This window comes from Acipenser ruthenus, chromosome 24, assembly GCF_902713425.1.
Source record: "Acipenser ruthenus chromosome 24, fAciRut3.2 maternal haplotype, whole genome shotgun sequence".
NCBI classification, from domain to species: Eukaryota; Metazoa; Chordata; class Actinopteri; order Acipenseriformes; family Acipenseridae; genus Acipenser; species Acipenser ruthenus.
The window spans coordinates 9,317,129-9,338,902 of record NC_081212.1 but is presented as its reverse complement, the minus strand read 5'-3'; the positions used below and the strand labels follow the sequence as shown (position 1 = coordinate 9,338,902).

At 41.7% G+C, this 21,774-nt stretch overlaps 1 protein-coding gene across 2 annotated transcripts; it reads right to left on the bottom strand.

Moving 5' to 3' along the window:
* Window positions 1-5,951: 5,951 nt before the first annotated feature.
* LOC117429906 (transmembrane protein 248) lies at window positions 5,952-21,762 on the bottom strand. Of its 2 annotated transcripts, XM_034049853.3 has the most exons (7): window positions 21,293-21,762; window positions 16,781-16,957; window positions 10,812-11,097; window positions 9,408-9,558; window positions 8,529-8,712; window positions 7,774-7,917; window positions 5,952-6,924 (listed from the first exon to the last, which is right to left on the bottom strand). In XM_034049853.3, exons 1-7 carry the CDS (start codon window positions 21,293-21,295, stop codon window positions 6,904-6,906), a joined length of 966 nt encoding a protein of 321 aa, XP_033905744.2. In that variant the 5' UTR covers window positions 21,296-21,762; the 3' UTR covers window positions 5,952-6,903. The 2 variants fall into 2 exon arrangements, with proteins under 2 accessions (XP_033905744.2, XP_033905743.2); XM_034049852.3 differs by having other exon boundaries at window positions 5,952-7,917; window positions 21,293-21,761.
* Window positions 21,763-21,774: the final 12 nt, after the last annotated feature.

The following is a 21,774-nucleotide window of genomic DNA, read 5'->3' as shown; positions in this document are numbered from 1 at the left end:
ATATGCGGCAGTGTGGAGATGGATAAGCGGCAGTGTGGAGATGGATAAGCGGCAGTGTGGAGATGGGTATGCGGCAGTGTGGAGATGGATAAGCGGCAGTGTGGAGATGGATAAGCGGCAGTGTGGAGATGGATAAGCGGCAGTGTGGAGATGGATATGCGGCAGTGTGGAGATGGATAAGCGGCAGTGTGGAGATGGATAAGCGGCAGTGTGGAGATGGATATGCGGCAGTGTGGAGATGGATAAGCGGCAGTGTGGAGATGGATAAGCGGCAGTGTGGAGATGGATATGCGGCAGTGTGGAGATGGATAAGCGGCAGTGTGGAGATGGATATGCGGCAGTGTGGAGATGGATATGCGGCAGTGTGGAGATGGATATGCGGCAGTGTGGAGATGGATATGCGGCAGTGTGGAGATGGATATGCGGCAGTGTGGAGATGGATATGCGGCAGTGTGGAGATGGATAAGCGGCAGTGTGGAGATGGATATGCGGCAGTGTGGAGATGGATAAGCGGCAGTGTGGAGATGGATATGCGGCAGTGTGGAGATGGATATGCGGTAGTGTGGAGATGGATATGCGGCAGTGTGGAGATGGATATGCGGCAGTGTGGAGATGGATATGCGGCAGTGTGGAGATGGATAAGCGGCAGTGTGGAGATGGATAAGCGGCAGTGTGGAGATGGATATGCGGCAGTGTGGAGATGGATAAGCGGCAGTGTGGAGATGGATAAGCGGCAGTGTGGAGATGGATATGCGGCAGTGTGGAGATGGATATGCGGTAGTGTGGAGATGGATATGCGGCAGTGTGGAGATGGATATGCGGCAGTGTGGAGATGGATATGCGGCAGTGTGGAGATGGATAAGCGGCAGTGTGGAGATGGATATGCGGCAGTGTGGAGATGGATAAGCGGCAGTGTGGAGATGGATATGCGGCAGTGTGGAGATGGATATGCGGCAGTGTGGAGATGGATATGCGGCAGTGTGGCGATGGATAAGCGGCAGTGTGGAGATGGATATGCGGCAGTGTGGAGATGGATAAGCGGCAGTGTGGCGATGGATAAGCGGCAGTGTGGAGATGGATATGCGGCAGTGTGGAGATGGATATGCGGCAGTGTGGAGATGGATAAGCGGCAGTGTGGCGATGGATAAGCGGCAGTGTGGAGATGGATAAGCGGCAGTGTGGAGATGGATATGCGGCAGTGTGGAGATGGATATGCGGCAGTGTGGAGATGGATATGCGGCAGTGTGGAGATGGATAAGCGGCAGTGTGGCGATGGATATGCGGCAGTGTGGCGATGGATATGCGGCAGTGTGGAGATGGATATGCGGCAGTGTGGAGATGGATATGCGGCAGTGTGGAGATGGATATGCGGCAGTGTGGAGATGGATATGCGGCAGTGTGGAGATGGATATGCGGCAGTGTGGAGATGGATAAGCGGCAGTGTGGCGATGGATATGCGGCAGTGTGGCGATGGATATGCGGCAGTGTGGAGATGGATATGCGGCAGTGTGGAGATGGATAAGCGGCAGTGTGGAGATGGGTATGCGGCAGTGTGGAGATGGATATGCGGCAGTGTGGAGATGGATATGCGGCAGTGTGGAGATGGATATGCGGCAGTGTGGAGATGGATAAGCGGCAGTGTGGCGATGGATATGCGGCAGTGTGGCGATGGATATGCGGCAGTGTGGAGATGGATATGCGGCAGTGTGGAGATGGATATGCGGCAGTGTGGAGATGGATAAGCGGCAGTGTGGAGATGGGTATGCGGCAGTGTGGAGATGGATAAGCGGCAGTGTAGAGATGGATATGCGGCAGTGTGGAGATGGATATGCGGCAGTGTGGAGATGGATATGCGGCAGTGTGGAGATGGATATGCGGCAGTGTGGAGATGGATAAGCGGCAGTGTGGAGATGGGTATGCGGCAGTGTGGAGATGGATATGCGGCAGTGTGGAGATGGATGTGCGGCAGTGTGGAGAGGGATGTGCGGCAGAGTGGAGATGGATAAGCGGCAGTGTGGAGATGGGTATGCGGCAGTGTGGAGATGGATTTGCAGCAGTGTGGAGTAGTGGTTAGGGCTCTGGACTCTTGACCGGAGGGTTGTGGGTTCAATCCCCAGTGGGGGACACTGCTGTTGTACCCTTGAGCAAGGTACTTTACCTAGATTGCTCCAGTAAAAACCCAACTGTATAAATGGGTAATTGTATGTAAAAAAAAATAATGTGATATCTGTATAATGTGATATCTTGTAACAACTGTAAGTCGCCCTGGATAAGGGCGTCTGCTAATAAATAAATAATAATAATAATAATAGTTTGCAGTGATCCTGCACTGGTGTGCTTCACCTGGAGATTTTTCAGAAGATAATGATGGATGGAAGTCAAACCCTTTTTACATTTACACAGCGACACTGAAAAGACTCTTTCCCAGTTTGCAGTTGGTAGATTCTTCTTAAATACAGTCTTCTACTTCTAATTCAGTACAAAATGTGACTGCCAAGACTAGTATGACATTCATTGTTAATCATGCATTTCAAGGGGAGCTGAAGAACTGATAGCCAACCAGTCGTTCTGCATTTGTAGCAAATGGATAAAATGTCTTGCTTATTAAAATCTTTTCCTTTTTTTTTTTTTGAGATTCTGAGATACCAAGATATTAAAACAAACAAGGTGGTTGATTGTGTTAAATGGGAAATTAATGCCTCAAACCCCAAGCCGTTCATCGTAATTTTTGGGGTACCGCTTCACTTTAGAGAATTTTTTGCATATATTGAAAGATGGGTCCATTATCTATTTAGGGATACCAAGATACAATTTAAACAAGCTCACAATGTAACACATTGCCACGGGAAAGTTGGCAGAAAAAGATTCATTTATTGCCTTTAATATCTCTGATGCCTGTTATCCTGCAATTGTCATTCTTCACTTTTTAAAAATGGTCTTCTGAAGACAATGTGCTGTGAAACAGATTCGAATCAAACTGAACACCACCTGCTGAAACTGAATGAGGACCAGTTACCAGAAAACAAGGGCTTGTTTTCCTAAACTTTACAGTGGTCCTATCACAATACTACAAGCCTGATCAGCCCATTCGCTTCCAGTGTTACAGGTAATAGAATCCCACTTGACTCCCATATAGTTTCTCCAATGAACTGTAAGAAGTATGAGTGAACAGCTAAGGAGTTACTTTGTAACACAGGCAAACTTGCTTAACTTTAGACAAGGTAAATATGTAATTGTAGCTAACAAAATTGTAAACATTTTCTCCGCCATGCACATCCATTCATTATATAGGTCTTAAATGTGCAGTTTTGAAGAAAACATTTTCATTTTAAAACAGGATTTCTTGTACTATACTAGGTTAAAGAAATGTGTTTGGTAGCCATGCTTTTAGACCAATCAACTTCCCTAGTGACCGACATGCTTTCAGTCAATAACATGCTCTGACCCAGAAGACACTGCTGCGGTGCTATGACCCAAAGGGCAAACAGATAACTCGAGAATGACACAGAAACAGAGCTTCCTTTAGCCTTAAGTAGGACCAGATACCACATTAAAGAAAATACATGTATGCTTTAATATGTGTTTCTTTTAAAATTGCACGTTTGAAATTCGCTAATGGAATTGCAAAACAAGAAATAATGAAGTTATTTTGTTAGCTACAATTACATTAGGACTGAAAAGCAAAAAGATCAGTAGGTAAAATGATAACGGAACCTATTGTGAAAATTTTGTTAGAAATGTAAGACATGTTTTCCAAAGCCTTGTCATTTAAGATCTTTAAAAATAGATCACAGATAAACAGTGCCACACACACACAAACAAAGGAATATCAAAGCTTACCAGAACAGGAATATACACAGTGGGTTCTAATGACTATGGGGTTCTAACCAAGGCAATAGCTAACTAAAATGGAAACTTTGAGAGCTGAGAGAAGAAACCACCAATGGGGATGTGCAAAGCAATGATACTGCCCTTCGAGGTGTTATTGGTTACATTTGATCCTAATAGCATTTTTATCATCGATTAGCATGTATCACTAATAGTCTTTGGAGAGCAGCTTTTTAACTTTTATATTTAAGGTTAGTCTATTGGATTTTGCAGGGTTTTCATTTTTAGTATTACCAGCACCGATTTCAAACTAACGTAATGCATTTTGTAGTCTGGGGCACTTGTGTCTAAACCATTTGCAAACAGCAGGAATGCTTAACAAATGTAGGAAAACAAACAAAAAAAAAAGCAAAAATATATATATATAATATACAGTACTGTGCAAAAGTTTTAGGCAGGTGTGAAAAAATGCTGTAAAGTAAGAATGCTTTCAAAAATATAAATGTTAATAGTTTATATTTATCAATTAACAAAATGCAAAGTGAGTGAACAGAAGAAAAATCTACATCAAATCAATATTTGGTGTGACCACCCTTTGCCTTCAAAACAGCATCAATTTATCTAGGTACACTTGCACACAGTTTTTGAAGGAACTCGGCAGGTAGGTTGGCCCAAACATCTTGGAGAACTAACCACAGTTCTTCTGTGGATTTAGGCAGCCTCAATTGCTTCTCTCTCTTCATGTAATCCCAGACAGACTCGATGATGTTGAGATCAGGGCTCTGTGGGGGCCATACCATCACTTCCAGGACCCCTTGTTCTTCTTTACGCTGAAGATCGTTCTTAATGACTTTCGCTGTATGTTTGGGGTCGTTGTCATGCTGCAGAATAAATTTGGGGCCAATCAGATGCCTCCCTGATGGTATTGCATGATGGATAAGTATCTGCCTGTACTTCTCAGCATTGAGGAGACCATTAATTCTGACCAAATCCCCAACTCCATTTGCAGAAATGCAGCCCCAAACTTGCAAGGAACCTTCACCATGCTTCACTGTTGCCTGCAGACACTCATTCATGTACCGCTCTCCAGCCCTTCGGCGAACAAACTGCCTTCTGCTACAGTCAAATATTTCAAATTTTGACTCATCAGTCCAGAGCACCTGCTGCCATTTTTCTACACCCCAGTTCCTGTGTTTTCGTGCATAGTTGAGTCGCTTGGCCTTGTTTCCACGTCGGAGGTATGGCTTTTTGGCCGCAAGTCTTCCATGAAGGCCACTTCTGACCAGATTTCTCTGGACAGTAGATGGGTGTACTAGGGTCCCACTGTTTTCTGCCAATTCTGAGCTGATGGCACTGCTGGACATCTTCCAATTGCAAAGGGAAGTAAGCATGATGTGTCTCTCATCTCCTGCAGTAAGTTTCCTTGGCCGACCACTGCGTCTACGGTCCTCAACGTTGCCCGTTTCTTTGTGCTTCTTCAAGAGAGCTTGGACAGCACATCTGGAAACCCCTGTCTGCCTTGAAATTTCTGCCTGGGCGAGACCTTGCTGATGCAGTATAACTACCTTGTGTCTTGTTGCTGTGCTCAGTCTTGCCATGGTGTATGACTTTTGACAGTAAACTGTCTTCAGCAACCTCACCTTGTTAGCTGAGTTTGGCTGTTCCTCACCCAGTTTTATTCCTCCTACACAGCTGTTTCTGTTTCAGTTAATGATTGTGTTTCAACCTAGATATTGAATTGATGATCATTAGCACCTGTTTGGTATAATTGTTTAATCATACACCTGACTATATGCCTACAAAATCCCTGACATTGTGCAAGTGTACCTAGAAGAATTGATGCTGTTTTGAAGGCAAAGGGTGGTCACACTAAATAAGGATTTGATTTAGATTTTTCTTCTGTTCACTCACTTTGCATTTAGTTAATTGATAAATATAATCTATTAACATGTCTTATTATTGAAAGCATTCTTACTTTACAGCATTTTTTCACACCTGCCTAAAACTTTTGCACAGTACTGTATATATATAGAAAATACATGTATGCTTTAACATGTGTAGGCTATACTGTCTATAGGGACAATAAAAAAAAAAAAAAAAAAACAACCTACATCCATAATCCCTCCCTTTTGAAACCTTCGTTTTAATGGCTACACGGTAAAAGGAGACACAAAGCCTCGAACATCTTGGAAGGAAAACAAGAATTAATCACACTACAATACAGCAAATAAAAAACACTGGAAAACAGACATTTTGAAAATAATTTACACTATTCACTTAACAAATCTTACAAACCTCATTTAACTTCTTCATTTGTCTTAGAATTAGAATTAAAAGTAACCAATATCACTTGGAGAGAAAAGTACAATCTTTGTTTCACATCCTAAGCCACCAAGTACTGCTTGTGAAAATCAGATTTCAGGATTGATCACTATTAGGCTGATTGTTTTACTGCCAAAGACCAGACTGAAATTGCTGAACACCATTAAAGAATCGAGACAATGTACTGATTTACCTGGATTTAGACCACAAGCAGTTTATGAATGTTATATTCCCCATTCTTTTATAGGAGCCTGGAAAGGTGAGTCGCATCCTACTACAGCAGACTGGGAACCTGTGAAAGCATCTGATAAAACAAGCCAGGTCTTCTGAACTGAGCAGAATGCATAAAAACGTTTCAGGATAGTTGATGCTTCCTCTATAAGCAACACCGAAATAAAAATAAAAAAATAAACAGTTTAAAACTCTGAAATGCTGTAGATATTCTTGTACCTTATATTCATCAACTGTCCATTAAAAACTCGGGTTTAAAACTTGCAACCCACAGATTATGTGTAGCGTCAGGCTTCGTAATAGAGTAGAGGTACACCAGCTGATCCTTTTATACTGAATTAAAGACGAATATTTACACAGTAGATACAGGCACTTGAAATGTCTTTGGTTGGAATAACCCAACATTGTAGAGTAATGCATTCACAAAGCTTTGCACCCTTATTCTGGGTTCAGTAGGCAACTAGTATATCAGTTTGAGTCTTAAAGTTCTTTTTATTTCAAAACTTCAAAAAAAATGACTTCTTATGCTTCTGACAGAGCAACCTAAAGACAGAAAACAAACAATTAGGCTATAATCATGGCTGACCAATACTAGCCCTGCACCGTCCTGGGATTCAAAACTACCCTTTAAATAACGAGTTTTCTGTTCCCCTATAACTGCATGAACAACTTTTAGCAGTAAACTTATATGCTCAGGTATATGATTCATGCTGTGATTAGCGCTATCAGTTCAAAGCAGATTTACCAAGGGCCTGATTGGTTAAACTTCTGGCACCTGGTCAGATGACTGCATAGCATAAACAAGTGAAGTTCTGAAATCCAGGAATAAGTGCAGGGCCAGTGTGAGTTTCAAGTCCTGTTTTTAGTTATTTTACATTCACAGTAACAATATGAGCCTCAATGAAACCTTATCAGAGGTTCAAATTTAAAAAAAAAAAACACACCACTTGAAACTGAATTATGACTAAAATAATGAGATGACCTGACAGTTTAATATAAAAAGTGACATCAAAAACTATTCAGTTACCCTAAATATAATATTTATAGTTGTATACAGTTAGCTAGGTTCAATTGTGCATTTCTTTTTATTTTATACAGTAATTGGAGGATTAATCTTTGCATAACTAGATTAACGTTTGTCTAGATGGTTCACTTAGTAAAGGCACTGGAGTGGAGGGCAAGTCAAGCGATCCAGGTCTTGCTGAATTGAATCCTGGTTACCCAAGTTGCGGATCTTGACTGAGGGGGTCCACAGGGTGCTCTTTATTGGCCTTTGGGCTCTCGTGGATCACAGTGGAATATTGGCTGGCCGTCCTGTGTAACGGATTTGCTGAGGACACCTGTTCATCTTCAGTGCTTGGGTGGTACACTAGGATTGTGCGTTCTAATTACCTTCTCAGGACAGAAGTTTGCACTGCTCTGCCGCACCTTGCCTGGCCGCCCCTTGATGACTGCATAGCAGAACATTGTGATCACCATCACAAACAGGAAGTAACTGGTGTGCATCAGGTGCAGATTTATCAAGGAGCGGTCATCCTGAAATGGAATAGAGGTCAGTAATACACCCCATACAAACTGAGCAGCAGCAAATTACAAGAGACTGTACAGTGTTTTTGCTGGTCTGCAAGTGCTGCATGTGTTCTGCTGTTTTTCTCTTCATCATCCAATGTTTACATGCATTTTAAATTCCCATTAGTATTTGGATTCTTAGTATGAAGAATTATGTAGAATTTTAAATCCATCTGAACTGAATATTACATGATAGTTCATATTCTAAATACAAGCATGCCAGATTTGATAGGGGGTATATGCCAGTAGTATGTACACCAGAAGTTCAGTAGCACACTGGTTCTCCCAATAGACGCTACTACAGATAAGCTCACTGGACTTAATTCATTTAAATGGAATTTACACCCATGCCCGCTAGTTACCGGGTCTCAGTATTCTGCATGCTACCAAAGTTTGCATGTAAAACAGGGAATTCTAGAGGAATGGCATATTCAATATCATTTAAACACAATATGCGTGCATGTAAATGTACTGAGATTCTTTGCAGTGACAGTGTCTAGTATATGCAGATACAAGCATTGTTCTTAAGATGAAACATTCTTGCCATCTGAAATGTGTATGTAAATGTGGACACTCACATTTGGCACTATAACAGTTAGCTTGGGGTTCAGGGCGTGGTACACCTTCCCGATAGCCCCCTTGTAACACCAGAAGGGGTTATAGTCCTGCGTGTATTTGGTGTTGGCATCTCTAGCCGTGGTGAAGATCTTGTACCATGTTGTTGCGTTGGTATAGGTCTCTGGGATGCAGTGAGGAGGCTGGCTGCAAAAAAAACCACAAAAAAAAAAAAACACAGAATGAAGCAGGCTCAGTTTTTTGTTAACTGTTTGTAAAAGTCTATGGTAATGATGCACCAATACTGCGACATAAAAAAAGAGTGTGAATATGCCACAAGATATTTGAACACCCTGTCGTGTGTTACTGCTTTCTTCTTAATGTTTCAGCACTCCTGAATAGAATGTTCAATTTACTTTACCTTTGGGGCACAGTCTCTGAGCAAGGTGGAGGTTCTGCTATAAGTGATGTGTGCAAGTTAATACCTGTAGTTAATAGCACTACTTTTCCAGTATGAAGGCTGTTTCCCACCCCCCTTCTTTTTTTTCAGAAAATGAGCAATCAGCTGCCTAGCTGCACTTTGGAATATCCATCTCCAGTACAGCAGTACACAAGCGGAAGTACATAGAGGCATAATTACTGAGCTGTGCAGAGTGAACAGGGTCAGGCGTAATGGATTGAACCACCTGCAGCTCCTGAAACCCAGAGAGCAAGGTAGGGGAAATGCTGAATTGAGCATGGGGAGTAAATCAGGAGACAGGTATAAAACACTGCCATTGTACTGCATCAATAATTAAATGGATGGTGGTCCGAATGGCCACCTCTTGTTTGTAACTTTTGTGCTTATGTTCTTATGGTAGCACTTAAAAGGGGAAAAAACTACTAACTCTGTGAATACTCACACTGTGACTGGGAAGACACTGCTGGCTGCTGTGACGGTCATGCAGGTACTGAACACCACCTGCTCACAGTGTCCATGAAGAACACATTCATCCGAGTTCCAGGCAGAAGGGAGGGTGAAGCTGACGTTCATCTCTTCATGGGCTTCTCTACCTAAACAGGGAGACACACACAATAAAGCGACATTGCTATAACAACCACAACCTCACATTTATATAGCACCCCATATTCAGAACATTTTAATGTGACATTCCTCTAGGGCAGAAGAGTGGTGCCATAGGGAGTTGTGGGTAATCTGCTGACAGAGTGGAGACACACAGAAGCTGGAGTTGTAACATCACTCAGGTTTTATTTACACAATAAACCAGGTGACGCTGCCAGCAATTCCTTATATGACTGTACAAAGTGTACAAAAAGGCAAAACTGTAAAATAAAAAGAGCCGTTCTCGCTATACTGAGCGCTCCCGCTGACACAACATCTCTATGTTGCTGGATTTCAAAAGTCAACTAATCCCTACGCTAGGAATTAAAAACTCTGATCTTGGTTCCACACGCGGTGTTCGGAGGTTTGGTTTCTTTCACTGAAGACAGGTTTGTTGTCCAGGGTAGCGTGGACAGTCCTGGTCCTTGGCTCGTAGCTTGGCGGTGTGTCAGTGGCTCCCTTTCATTGCAGGATGCACTGTCAGGATACTCCCACCAGCTGGTCAAGGAACTGCAGCCGTCCGATCCTCAACTGCGATTCAGTGTAAACAAACTCAGCTGGCAGTGCGTCTCAGGTGGAGCATTTACAAAAACACGAAGGAAGAATAAACAAAATACACAACACACTATGTACACTCAGCCCTGCCAAAAGCAGCTTCTGTTTGTCTTTTAACAAAACAATCCATCATAAAAATGATTATTTGACCTTATTATCCAAGAGGATGTGTGGTCCAGTGGTTAAAGTAAAGGGCTTGTAACCAGGAGGTCCCCGGTTCAAATCCCACCTCAGCCACTGACTCATTGTGTGACCCTGAGCAAGTCACTTAACCTCCTTGTGCTCCGTCTTTCGGGTGAGATGTAGTTGTAAGTGACTCTGCAGCTGATGCATAGTTCACACACCCTAGTCTCTGCAAGTTGCCTTGGATAAAGGCATCTGCTAAATAAACAAATAATAATAATAATAATTATACAGGTAGCTCATCAGGACCATAACATGTATTGCTATACATCTCTGCATATCGTGACACGTATCGTGATAGCAGTGTATCGTTACACCCCTAATAGTCAGGGGTTCATAAAATAAATATTTGGGTCCGCACTGATATCAATATAATAATGACAGAACTACTGTTAAACATAAAACTACAGTACTAGACTAGTAGAGATCAGCAAACAGCAGACCAATAAAACCAAAACATTCCCACCTGTGAGTCCCACCTGGTGCCCCAGCAGGCTGGCGCGGAGGTGGGTGATGTTGCGGGAGTAGCCCCCGAAGGGCCGCAGCGGGTCCAGGGTGAGGGTGATGGGGACGGAGATGTTGATGGCTCCTGGGTCCTCAAGCAGTGACGGGGCCAGTGTGCCGAGTCGGGCCTGGCCGCTGGTCACGGTGCTCTCTGCTGTGGTTGACTCGTTCTGCCCGTGCTTCAGAGTCTCGTTCTCTGAGATGCAGAAGTCCACGCCATTAAACCGCAGCAGGAACATGTTCCAGTCCTGGAAGGAGACACGAGGGTTAGAGAAAATATTTGAGATGAACTCTCATATTATAAATGAAATGTGAAAAGCTGTGCTGGTCCACATTTCTTTAGTGACACCTTTTTAATAGGATCAACTAAGAGAGATATATTAGTGGTGGGACAAACACGTGATTTTCATGTTTGGATATTCGCTTAATTTAAATATACGTTTAGATACTCGTTCATTTTCAAAAAGTAATAAAAGTCATTATATTGCTCAGAACGCAGGCAGAGACGGCATAGCAGCAGAGGTAGGGGGGCGTGGCCCATGCGCATGCCTAAATTTTACAGCAAGACATATATACAATATGTAACACATTAAAATAGAAAAATATCCCAGGAGTAAAGACTGCTGTGTGGGACATACTTTACCCCAGTGAATTAACTACAAAACAAAGGATGCCAAACAGCAGTTCAAGTTAAATGTTGTTTTGTTTAATCCCGAAATAAATAGTACATAAAGTTGACAACACATTTTATTTTTTATTTTTTTTACTTGAGATGATATATAGGGGAGGGGAGCGCCTACTTTGACAGTGTTGGCATGTGGAGACAGAAAAAGAGCTGATCGATAGAGAAGTGTGAACGATTATTATTATTATTATTTGTTTATTTAGCAGACGCCTTTATCCAAGGCGACTTACAGAGACTAGGGTGTGTGAACTATGCATTAGAATCTATACAGACGCAGTGGTCCGCGGCCGACAGTGGTCCTTTTCTTTTGCTGTGTGCGCATTTTACAATATTTTAAGCTTTTCGAATTGTACAAGAGTTATGAGAAATCGGAACTAAATAAGTTTATTTGAAGCCTTCAAAAAGAACAAAACAGGGCTTTCTTCTGATGATCAGAGGAAGGATGAATCGGATCAAAATAATACAAGTAAAAGAACTGAACCGTCTGTTTCAGGGACTTACAGAAGTGAGGTTTTCAAGTCTGAAAAGATGTTGGCAGGACCAGCATTTAATGCAAGTACTACAATATCTGAGACTGAAGATGTACAAGATCTTGGCCTTGTGAGTGCAGATGTTCTTAAAACGGCATCCAACTCCATAAAATGAAGTGCTTTTCGATTTCAGCCAAAAAAGGGATGGGCAGCACCATTCCGCTGTATTTTTAAAAAAGCAACGGCGAGTCCCAGATGAATTCTTTGTGATAACAAGCAACAGTCCATAATTACATCTTTAAATAATACCCACCAGGAATATGCAGAATGCAGTAAGTCAGCTTTGAGAGCAATTGTAGACTTAATTGTGGTTTGCGGTCAACAAAACGTTTCAATCAGGAGTCACATCGACGAGCGCAGAGCCTTCTTAAAATACCGCGCGAAAGGAGATGAGGCACCTGCAGCAAGCACCGGGCAATGCGAAGTACTGCAGCCACAGAGTACAAAATGAAATTATTGATCTATGCAGAAAGCAAATTCATGATGGCATTCTACTTAAATGCAGAAATGCTAAAATGTTCTCGTTGCTGGCAGATGAGTGCTGACATTAGCTGTACAGAACAAGTGTCCCTTATTCTTCAGTATGTGGATCATTCATAATCAGGACAGTTCTCTGTGCAAGAGGACTTTGTGGCTTTTATTTCAACAAGCGATACAACAGGTGAGATGCTTACCACACTGCTTCTGAACCACCTGCAGCAGTCCAATTTGAACCCCTCCAACCTGGTTGGACAAGGCTACGATGGTGCTGGAAACATGAGTGGCAAAATACGTGGAGTGCAAGCCTGCATCGGAGAGCAATACCCCTCAGCAGCATATGTGCACTGAAGAAACCGCTCACTAAACCTTGCAATTACACACTCAACGAGAATCCCTTTGGTTCGCAATACACTTATTATCGTTCAAGAGATCGTGGCTTTTGTGACTGCATCTCCAAAACGACTGCAGTGTTTTTTGGATAAAAGTGACACTAAGCAACGTCTACATAAGACACCCGCTGGTCTACGCATGATGCGTGCCTCTCCACAGTCATCGTGAAATATGAAAATTTGTTTGCCACCATTGATCATTTAAAAACAGCCGCAGACCACAAGTGTAGTGGCACCGCTGTACCCACAGCCAGAGCAACGGAGTCATTTGAATTTCTGGTCTGTATTATTGTGTGCCAAGGGTTACTGCAGTATCTCACTCCACTCAATGCTCTTCAGAACCCGTCTTGCGAGCTTGTGAAAGCCAATCAACAAGCCAACAATTTAGTTTCACTGCTTCGGGACAAAAGTGTAGACAGCACCTATAACAACCTGTGGGAAAATGCCTGTGCACTGGCTGGAAAAACTGAAATAATTGTCTCAATGCCTCGTATAGCTGACTTCAAACCCCGAGATCGAAAGTCCCAACTTTAATGCCACAGGAATACAGGTGCTTTGACCTATTTCTTCCGTTTTTGGATCCTCTAACCACACAGTTGAATGTGTCAGAAAAAAGTGTTATGCTTAGTTAAATGGGATGAGTAAAGATTACATTTGTGATTGTAAAAGTCAAATGTAACTAGTATGATTTGTGAGGTAGTTTTTCCTCTGGTTTAAGTTTATATTTCAAATAGATTTATTTGTACTTTTTATTGTTGTAGTATGCCATTTGGTTTACCATTCAGTATTTTGTGCAATGTCGGGGTGATTCAGTTTTCTGTACCATGTGAAATATTTCTGGGGGTGCCCATGTACACAGACACAGTAGACCCCCGCAGATTAGGACCGATTTGAGCCTGAATTAGTTAAACGCAGATTAGCCGAATTTAGTTTACTGTTTGGGGAAACTCCTATTATTTGAAAACTCAAAAAAATGCAATAATACAAATAAAATATAATGTCCCAACAACTGTCAAAATATATACTGTACATACTAAGTGCTGTTTAGAGCTGGAGCTGTGGCAGGATGATTGGACTTCAAAAAGAAAATCTGGGTACACTGGGGGGGACACGGTAGACTTAACAGGCTCATCGTCAAAGATGGACTGTTTCCTTGTCCCATCCGCAAGCCAAGTCACTTACAATTTTGCAGTGACCCTTTTAATTAATGACAACAGCTCTGCCGACATTATACATTAACTGGTAATGGGTTGTCAGAGTCTACCTCCTCAGAGGGCAACTCAGGGCTGCCAGCCTCATTAGCGGCAGCAATGTACAGCATATCCTCGTGGTGCCAGTCTGTACTTAAAGCACTGTGTTGTTCCAAGAGGCGGAGCACTGCGCTCACGCAGCAGCTCAGCAAGCACTGTGTCCTGATGAGAAACAGCTGCCCACAGTTTCTCTATTTGTTCAGTCAGCCGATCTCTTAGAACTATGAGAGGCAGAGGAAGAGGAAGACCATAAGGACGGCTTCTTACATGAACTCTTGCTTCGGGCAGTTTTCCTATTCTGCCTTGGCACAGCCATTTGCAGAGGATGGAGATCGGGGAAGAGCCCTGCCCAAGTGAAATGGACATCTCTTCAGAGCTGAGAGACACATGCTTTTCTAGCGTGTGCTTAGAAAAACTTGCACAAAACTTGCAGAAGCTGAGGTCGGCGAGTGCCTGTCTTGCATGCTCTGGCCCTAGACAGGAAGGGCACCTGTCGTTCTTATCCTCCACTGGGGGACTAACCTTGCTTATGTCACAGGAAACCAGCATGATGCAAAGGCAATGCAATGAAAACCTGTTGCCTCAGTCTACCCAAGCACCGTTGCACAGTAATCTACTAGTACAGTACTGCCTCAGGCTGTTCAGTAACAACATCACTGTACAGAATGTAACAGGGTGGATGCAGTATACAGTACTAAAGCAGAAACAAAAACTGTGATTACTTAAGTTCAGTTTATTTATTTATTTATTCATTTATTTTTTTAGAAACAGCGTTGCATCTACAACCTCTGCACTCAGGCTGGCCCGCTTTTTCATAACCATGTTACCAGCTGCTGAAAATATCCTCTCTGCTGGAGTCAATGTTCCCGGTATACATAACATTTCCTTTGCAAGTTGGGAGTGTTGGAAAAGGCGAGGCATGTTGCTTCCACCATGAGCGAGTCTTCTGTGATAGACAGTTTGTGTTCTTGCAAAAGACAACCCTATTCAGATCGATAGTCCATGGAGGCTGGTTCTTTATCTGTGTCCCCAAACAAACTGCTGCAGTCATGTTTTGCTTTCTTGGGCCACAGGTATTTTTGAGGTCTGTGCTTCGGTATCGGAGACAGAAACCGATCCCGATTCTGTCTCGCTTCCCAAATCCAAAACAGCACCCTAGACCTGACATCTGACGGAGCCCTTTTTCCACTTGCCATTATTGAAGCAATCGCGCAATTCCTAGTAACAAGGCGAAGAGGCGCAAGACAAAACACATTGCGATGCAGATTTCCGTTTTCTTTCAATGATGTAATTTCTGGCGGACACTAACATTTCATTTTTGACCTTTAATTACACAGATCAAGCATTACTACTTTGCTAGTTTAGTAACTGTCGTGCAAATTCTGGCAAGGTGGTACAGTACATCAGTGCAATGCAAAACTCATTGTGATACACATTTCTCTCAAATGTAATTTCAGATGAACACAGACATTTTGTTTTGCGTTTGGATACATGTAATATTTTTCCCAGCACTACTAAATAATGTTTGAAATGCTTCATTTCAGGTTTTTGCGCTGCACATAGCACAGAGACGGCCCTTGTCAGAGTTGTGAATGGTCTGCTGATAAGCTCCGACTCAGGCTTTCCATCGATTTTAATTCTTCTAGATCTAAGTGCTGCCTTTGATAAGGTAGACCATTCCATCCTATTGAATCATCTTGAAAGCACAGTGGGACTTTGTCCTGGTTCAAATCTTATCTTTGATGGGTTTCAGTTCATCTCTATTGCGGAGGTAAAATCGGCATTGTTGGAAGTTGTCTGTGGTGTTCCATAGGGCTCCATTCTAAGTCCCTGGTTGTTTGCATTTTCAGGCTTTTAACACTGCTTATGTTGTATGACTTTTGTTGTGTTTAAAATATTCCCGATGATGTGGGGTTGCTGGAACTGTCTAGGTGGCAACAGGGTTAAAAAATGCTTCACATTTTCCATGTGTTGTTTCTGACCCAATACATTTTGCTATATAAACTCTACTGGGTCTCACTCTATGACTCTTGAGCCAAGACAAGTCCCCCACACCCCCACCAAAAATAAACTGTAATCATTCACAACCCCTAGCTTAGCTGTCCCGAAGGTGAGAAGTGAGAAGGTGATTTACCCCCCCTTTAAAATCGTAGTGTTTTAGACGCGCACTTCCTATAGCGTGTGTGGAATGTGCTGCTACGTCACATCAATCATGACGACGGAGAGAGCGTATCAATTTTCTAAGCTACGTGGCAATCCGGCCATTGCCTCCTCTGATACGCAAATACACTTGCATCAGTTGGGCGCAGTCTTCAGTTGAGGTTAATTTCCTGTTTAGATTAAATGTACTCACTTCTGCAGCCTAGCAATATTAGCAATTTCCCCACAACTCTTTTGAATTTCACAGACTTGCAAATATATGCAAAACATTCTCAATGCAAGAGAAGTTGCATAAAATCTTTGAATATTTGGCCATACATGCAATGGTTTACTATGTAAACTAAGCATCATTAAATTAGGGAAGCCCAAAATGCTTTTTTCCCCCCATTCTGTTTGTTCTGCTTTGTGTGGTTGATCTGTATCCATCTCCACTGTACCTCTGTCATCTCTGGAGACTTGATCTCCTTGATCTTGAAGAAGTAGCCGATGGTCAGGAATGCTATGGCCACAGCACTCACGCTGACCATGAAGATGACCAGCGGTGGACGGTTAGTGACGTAGATCTTGAGGTTCTCCAGCGGGTTGATGCTCAGCATGGTTCCAGTGAGATAGACCTGCGAGTCGAAAAGGAATCAATTAGGACCTTGAAGACATGGTGTCTGAAGAATAGGGCGCTGGGGGATTGGTAGTTTTTTGTTTGATGAAAGAAGAGGATGCCCCCCCGCTCCCCTTAACATGTGTATTTCCTTAAACTGCACATTTGAGACCTGTGTAGCAAATGGGAGTACAAAACAGACAAGATGTATGAAATGTGTGTTAGCTACAATTACTTTAAAGCTTTACTAATGGTAATAGCATTACAAGATTCACTTTTACTGAAAAGACACCTGACTCAGATTATACCGCTGCTGTACTTTCAGTTTCTATGTTATATGCCAACGGTTTCAATTACATGGCTAAGGGGATCACCTACATTTTCCTGATATTTCATTTATTAGCATTACAGGATCATGTTACTGGTATGCATTCTGTTTAATTCTCAGAAGTTTCTGCTTACATCATTATTTGCCATGCTCATTATTCAAGCAAAAAATGCTTCTGAAAAGGCTAATTATGAGGAAGCATTTTAGTGTTGAAATGGGCACCAGCCCATACAGTAGGTGAAGTACTGGCACTAATGAAAAACACTAGTATGAAAAACACTATCCCCTAACCATGGCTGCTGTGTTTGCAGCAAGAACGAGCGATTTGTAGGATGAGAAGAGAAAGGGTATTTCATACCCGCATTACATCTTCAATTTAAACGAAGACCAAATGAAGCACAGGTACAGGCTGGGCAGCCACATAACTCTGGAGCTGCTGTCTGATTTAAAAGATAACCTGCAGCCTGTCACCCATAGAAGCCATGCTATCCCTGCAGTGGTCAAACTATTATCCACTCTGCATTATCATGCCTCTGGGTCCTTTCAGGGGACTGTGGCAGCTGTGATGATGCCATTTTCAGTTGATGAAAAATGATTTAAAAATAAGGTGTTTCACTGTATACTGAAAATGCAATCTATTAACAGAAAAACAGTGCTGGTTTGAAAGCTATTTAAAATTCTCTAAAAACATTGATTTTAAATGCAATTTTAATTTTTTTTTACTATAAATATATATATTTTCATTTTCTATTAAACATGTGCTATACATTTATAAAAAAAATACTCCAATACAATACACAGTAACTACATGAACATAAAATCGGTCTGTCTGAAGAAGTAGGAAAAGGGGAAAATTAATCTAAATATTTATTTATTATGGTTTTCACAACATCAGGTTCAAGTTTAATCCTGTAAATCGGTAAGCTTCACAGCGTATACAACTATAAACAAAAAATGTTCGATGTTTTCGATACTTCGCTCCATTTCTGATGGCAAAATGAAATCTTAATTCACACAGAACGACCATCTTGCAGCAGAAACACACAAGTGACACAAATGTTTGCTGTTGATTCAAACACTTCCACCTGAATCAGTTTAACCAAAAATACCGGTATAGTACAAAGCAATTATATGCAGGCCACCAGTTAAGCATGCAGTCTACTGACAGGGCTGCATTTATGATAAAATCTCAAACAGGCTTCATAATTCATTCTATCTATCCATCTAACTAACTAACTAACTAACTAACTAACTAAATAAATAAAGGAGGATTCTGATTCAGAATCAGAGGCAGTGACACATTAAATGTATTGTTTAAATGTAAAGCATATTGTAAAATTGTTGAGATACTTGTGTTGGAATATTGTATAATGCAACAAAAATAATATATTAAAAGGGTTAATGCGTGGACAAAAGCTTCTCCTGATAATTTACCCTTTCTCAGTCAAAACAGCAAGTTTCTCAGTATCTAAAAAGCTTAGAGGGAACGCTGTTGCCCATATTTCAGAAAATTTCAACAAAACTTTCAGGGAGCTTTGTAGGGTCCTTGGGGTAACAGAATAACCTGTTTTTGTACCTCTCTCTTTTAGAAAACCCCAAAGCTACTGATTGGAGTGGAAAAGCCAGTAAAAGTATTTTTTTATAGTTTCTGAAGTATTTATTTATTTTTTAAAATAAAAAAAGTGTTGAAAATAAATGAGGAGTTAGTGTGGTTTCTGAAGTACTGTATAATGTCCCCCAGAGTGTTCTGAAAAAAGTACACTCATTCCAAAATGCTACTTTAAAAAATTTAATTTTGGGGGATTTTTTATAGAAAGCGAGTGAAATACAACCAAAAAGAACCTGGTCCTGAGGAACATCCTACTGAAAAACTAAAGGGTCCCAAAGGGTTAAGGTCTTCGCATTGACAGCGATTCGTTCACCATGGATACAGTACTGTTTCGTATAAAAAAAACAAAAAACAACACGACTTGTCATCACAAGAGTGTCTTGAGGGACACGGATTGGTTTATTAAATCATTCCAGAACCACCGTCATAACATTGAATTGTTTTGTATTCTGATTTCCACAAGTGCATCTCATTGCTACAAAATAGCAAAATGCGGACCTGTTTCTCTTGTTACAAAGTTGGAAATTGTTCGAGCTCTTGAAAAAAACCTGAATCAGACACAAGTCGCGTAACAATTTGTCGCTTCCCGTTCTGGTGAGTTGCTTCACCATTCTGTTAAATAATGTGCACGTCTTGTATAGTGCTGCTGTATTTTGGAACGTGTGTAGGGGTGTTGTGTTAATTTAGTTTGACATTTAGTTTATTAACCTAAGTAACTTCCATTATTTTTACCTCTGCCATTGTGATTGACCGAAATACACCTGCCAGCTAATTTCATAGTACACAGCGACATAAGCTTTCTGACCGTGTTGGTTTGCTTTAGTTTTATTAACGTTAGTTTGTATTTTACATTATTATTACAGTTTATTAACATACACATGCCTATTGTTTTACTTTTACTTATTCAGTTAATTTCATATGTTGATGCACGTGCGTCACAACAAGTAATACATATGTTTTTATTAATTGATTGATTCATATTGTATCTGGTGGCTCACTCCGTCTTAGAGAACACTTTGCATATAAGAACACTTTGCTTGCTTCCTGAGGGGTGTTCTCTTAGCTGCAGACTACTGTACCTTTGATAAGAGAAAAATATCTTTAAGTGTTATATTTAAATATAATACATGTTTTCAGGAGCTTGTTGAAATATAGCCTATTCATCTGATATCCCCCAGATGAAAACAAACAAAGAACAAAGTGGATCTTCAGCAAAAAGACATGATGTGTTGCTAATGCAGATGCTGCACACGTGGAAAGCAGTCTAATGAATCGAAATACCCAAGTGTGCCCCCCAAGTCACTATCAGAGCCTAGAAAGGTAATTTAACAGTGCAATAGGGAGTAGGATGCGTGCCAACAGGAACCTGCGTCTCAACCATAATGCAAAAGAGCAGGGCTAGTCTGCATCTGTGGTTATAGAGCTTTAACATCACATCATCTTATCTCATCTCGTCTCACTGTGACAGGCAACATAATCCTTAACGGCAGTGCATCACACAACACAGAGTAAAATCAGTTTGGGCCTCTTATAGTGGGTTAGTGTAAACCAGTGCTGGGAAATTCAGATAGAGTCTTCAACTACAAAGAGTGAATGCACATGTTAAAAATGCTAGTTTTAAATCGAGACTTAGCCAAAAGCACTCCAAAAGTATATAGCAGTGTATGACAAATGGGGAAGATTGGTGCAAAATCATAACAGTTGGTTATCGAGGTCCCAACGTAGTAACAGACAGCCGGACACGATCAGTGCATATATAAGGCTACCCACATTTTGAATGTGAATCCTAAAAAGTGCTTGGGATCACAGGACGATACTGTTTAACAATTGTATTCCCCATAGACGTAAAACTCACTGACATCCCCGCAGTCAGATTTGTAGGCTGCCTGAAGTGGCTGCTGGGAGAGGGTGATTTGCAAACTTGACTTTATGGCTTCTATACTAATGCCCAGAACATTTCTAGCTATCAAGGGCCAAAATGGGCAGACATGAATACTGCGCACCTGCAATTCATACTGTTGATATATTAACAAGCTGCTGTTGTTAATCAGAAACTTCCTTATTTGCTCATGAAATGGATTGCAAAAAAGTAAACTATTCAAACCACTGTAGGAATCATATTTTTAAAAATATCATTTAATTTGATGGTGTAAGTAACTTCAACTTTTTACACTGTTAACGTAACAGTGTTCCACAGTAGGTTAAATCGGTTCAGAGTTGTATTTTAATAAAGCTCTGAATTAACATGTATTTACTATCTAGTCCCCCGCATTCCTTTCCAGTCCAAGCACCGAGGCCTCAATACTTAACTACACGAACAAACACACACATAACGAAAATAGTTGTTTTCATTTTAATAAAACAACGAATCTCCACGTTCTCTAATTATTTATTATTATGTACGTATCTGGACTCACCATTTTCTTGCCTTGTGTGAGCGGCGGTGGTTCCTGGGTCGGTGTTATTATTAAATTCGCCTCGTCCGGAGCAGAAAGGCCGGCTTTTCGGGACAATCTGAGCTCACAGAGGTGGAACTAACTCCCGTATTCTCTCCCATTCTCTGCCCGTCCCGCCGGCCTCGGGTACCACTTCACTTTCCCCTATTCCTAGAAATGATCTTTTTTTTCCTCTCTGTCTACCTGTGTCTCCGTGCTTCTGTTTACTGCGCAATTCTTCACTCCGCACTGCACAGTCTCCCTTAATTCACAGAGCCCGCTGCGGCATCCAAGCACAAACATCCGGCTGCGTTTAGCGGCGTCACGCTATCGCTACGCTTAGTTCGTAACTGCCGCTCGTCACTCCACTTCTTGCTCTGCGATCTTGTTTACAGAATAGGCTTCCCGGACTAACTGGACTGTCTCATTTGTGAAAAGGCGCGTTTACGAGGTCATATGACATT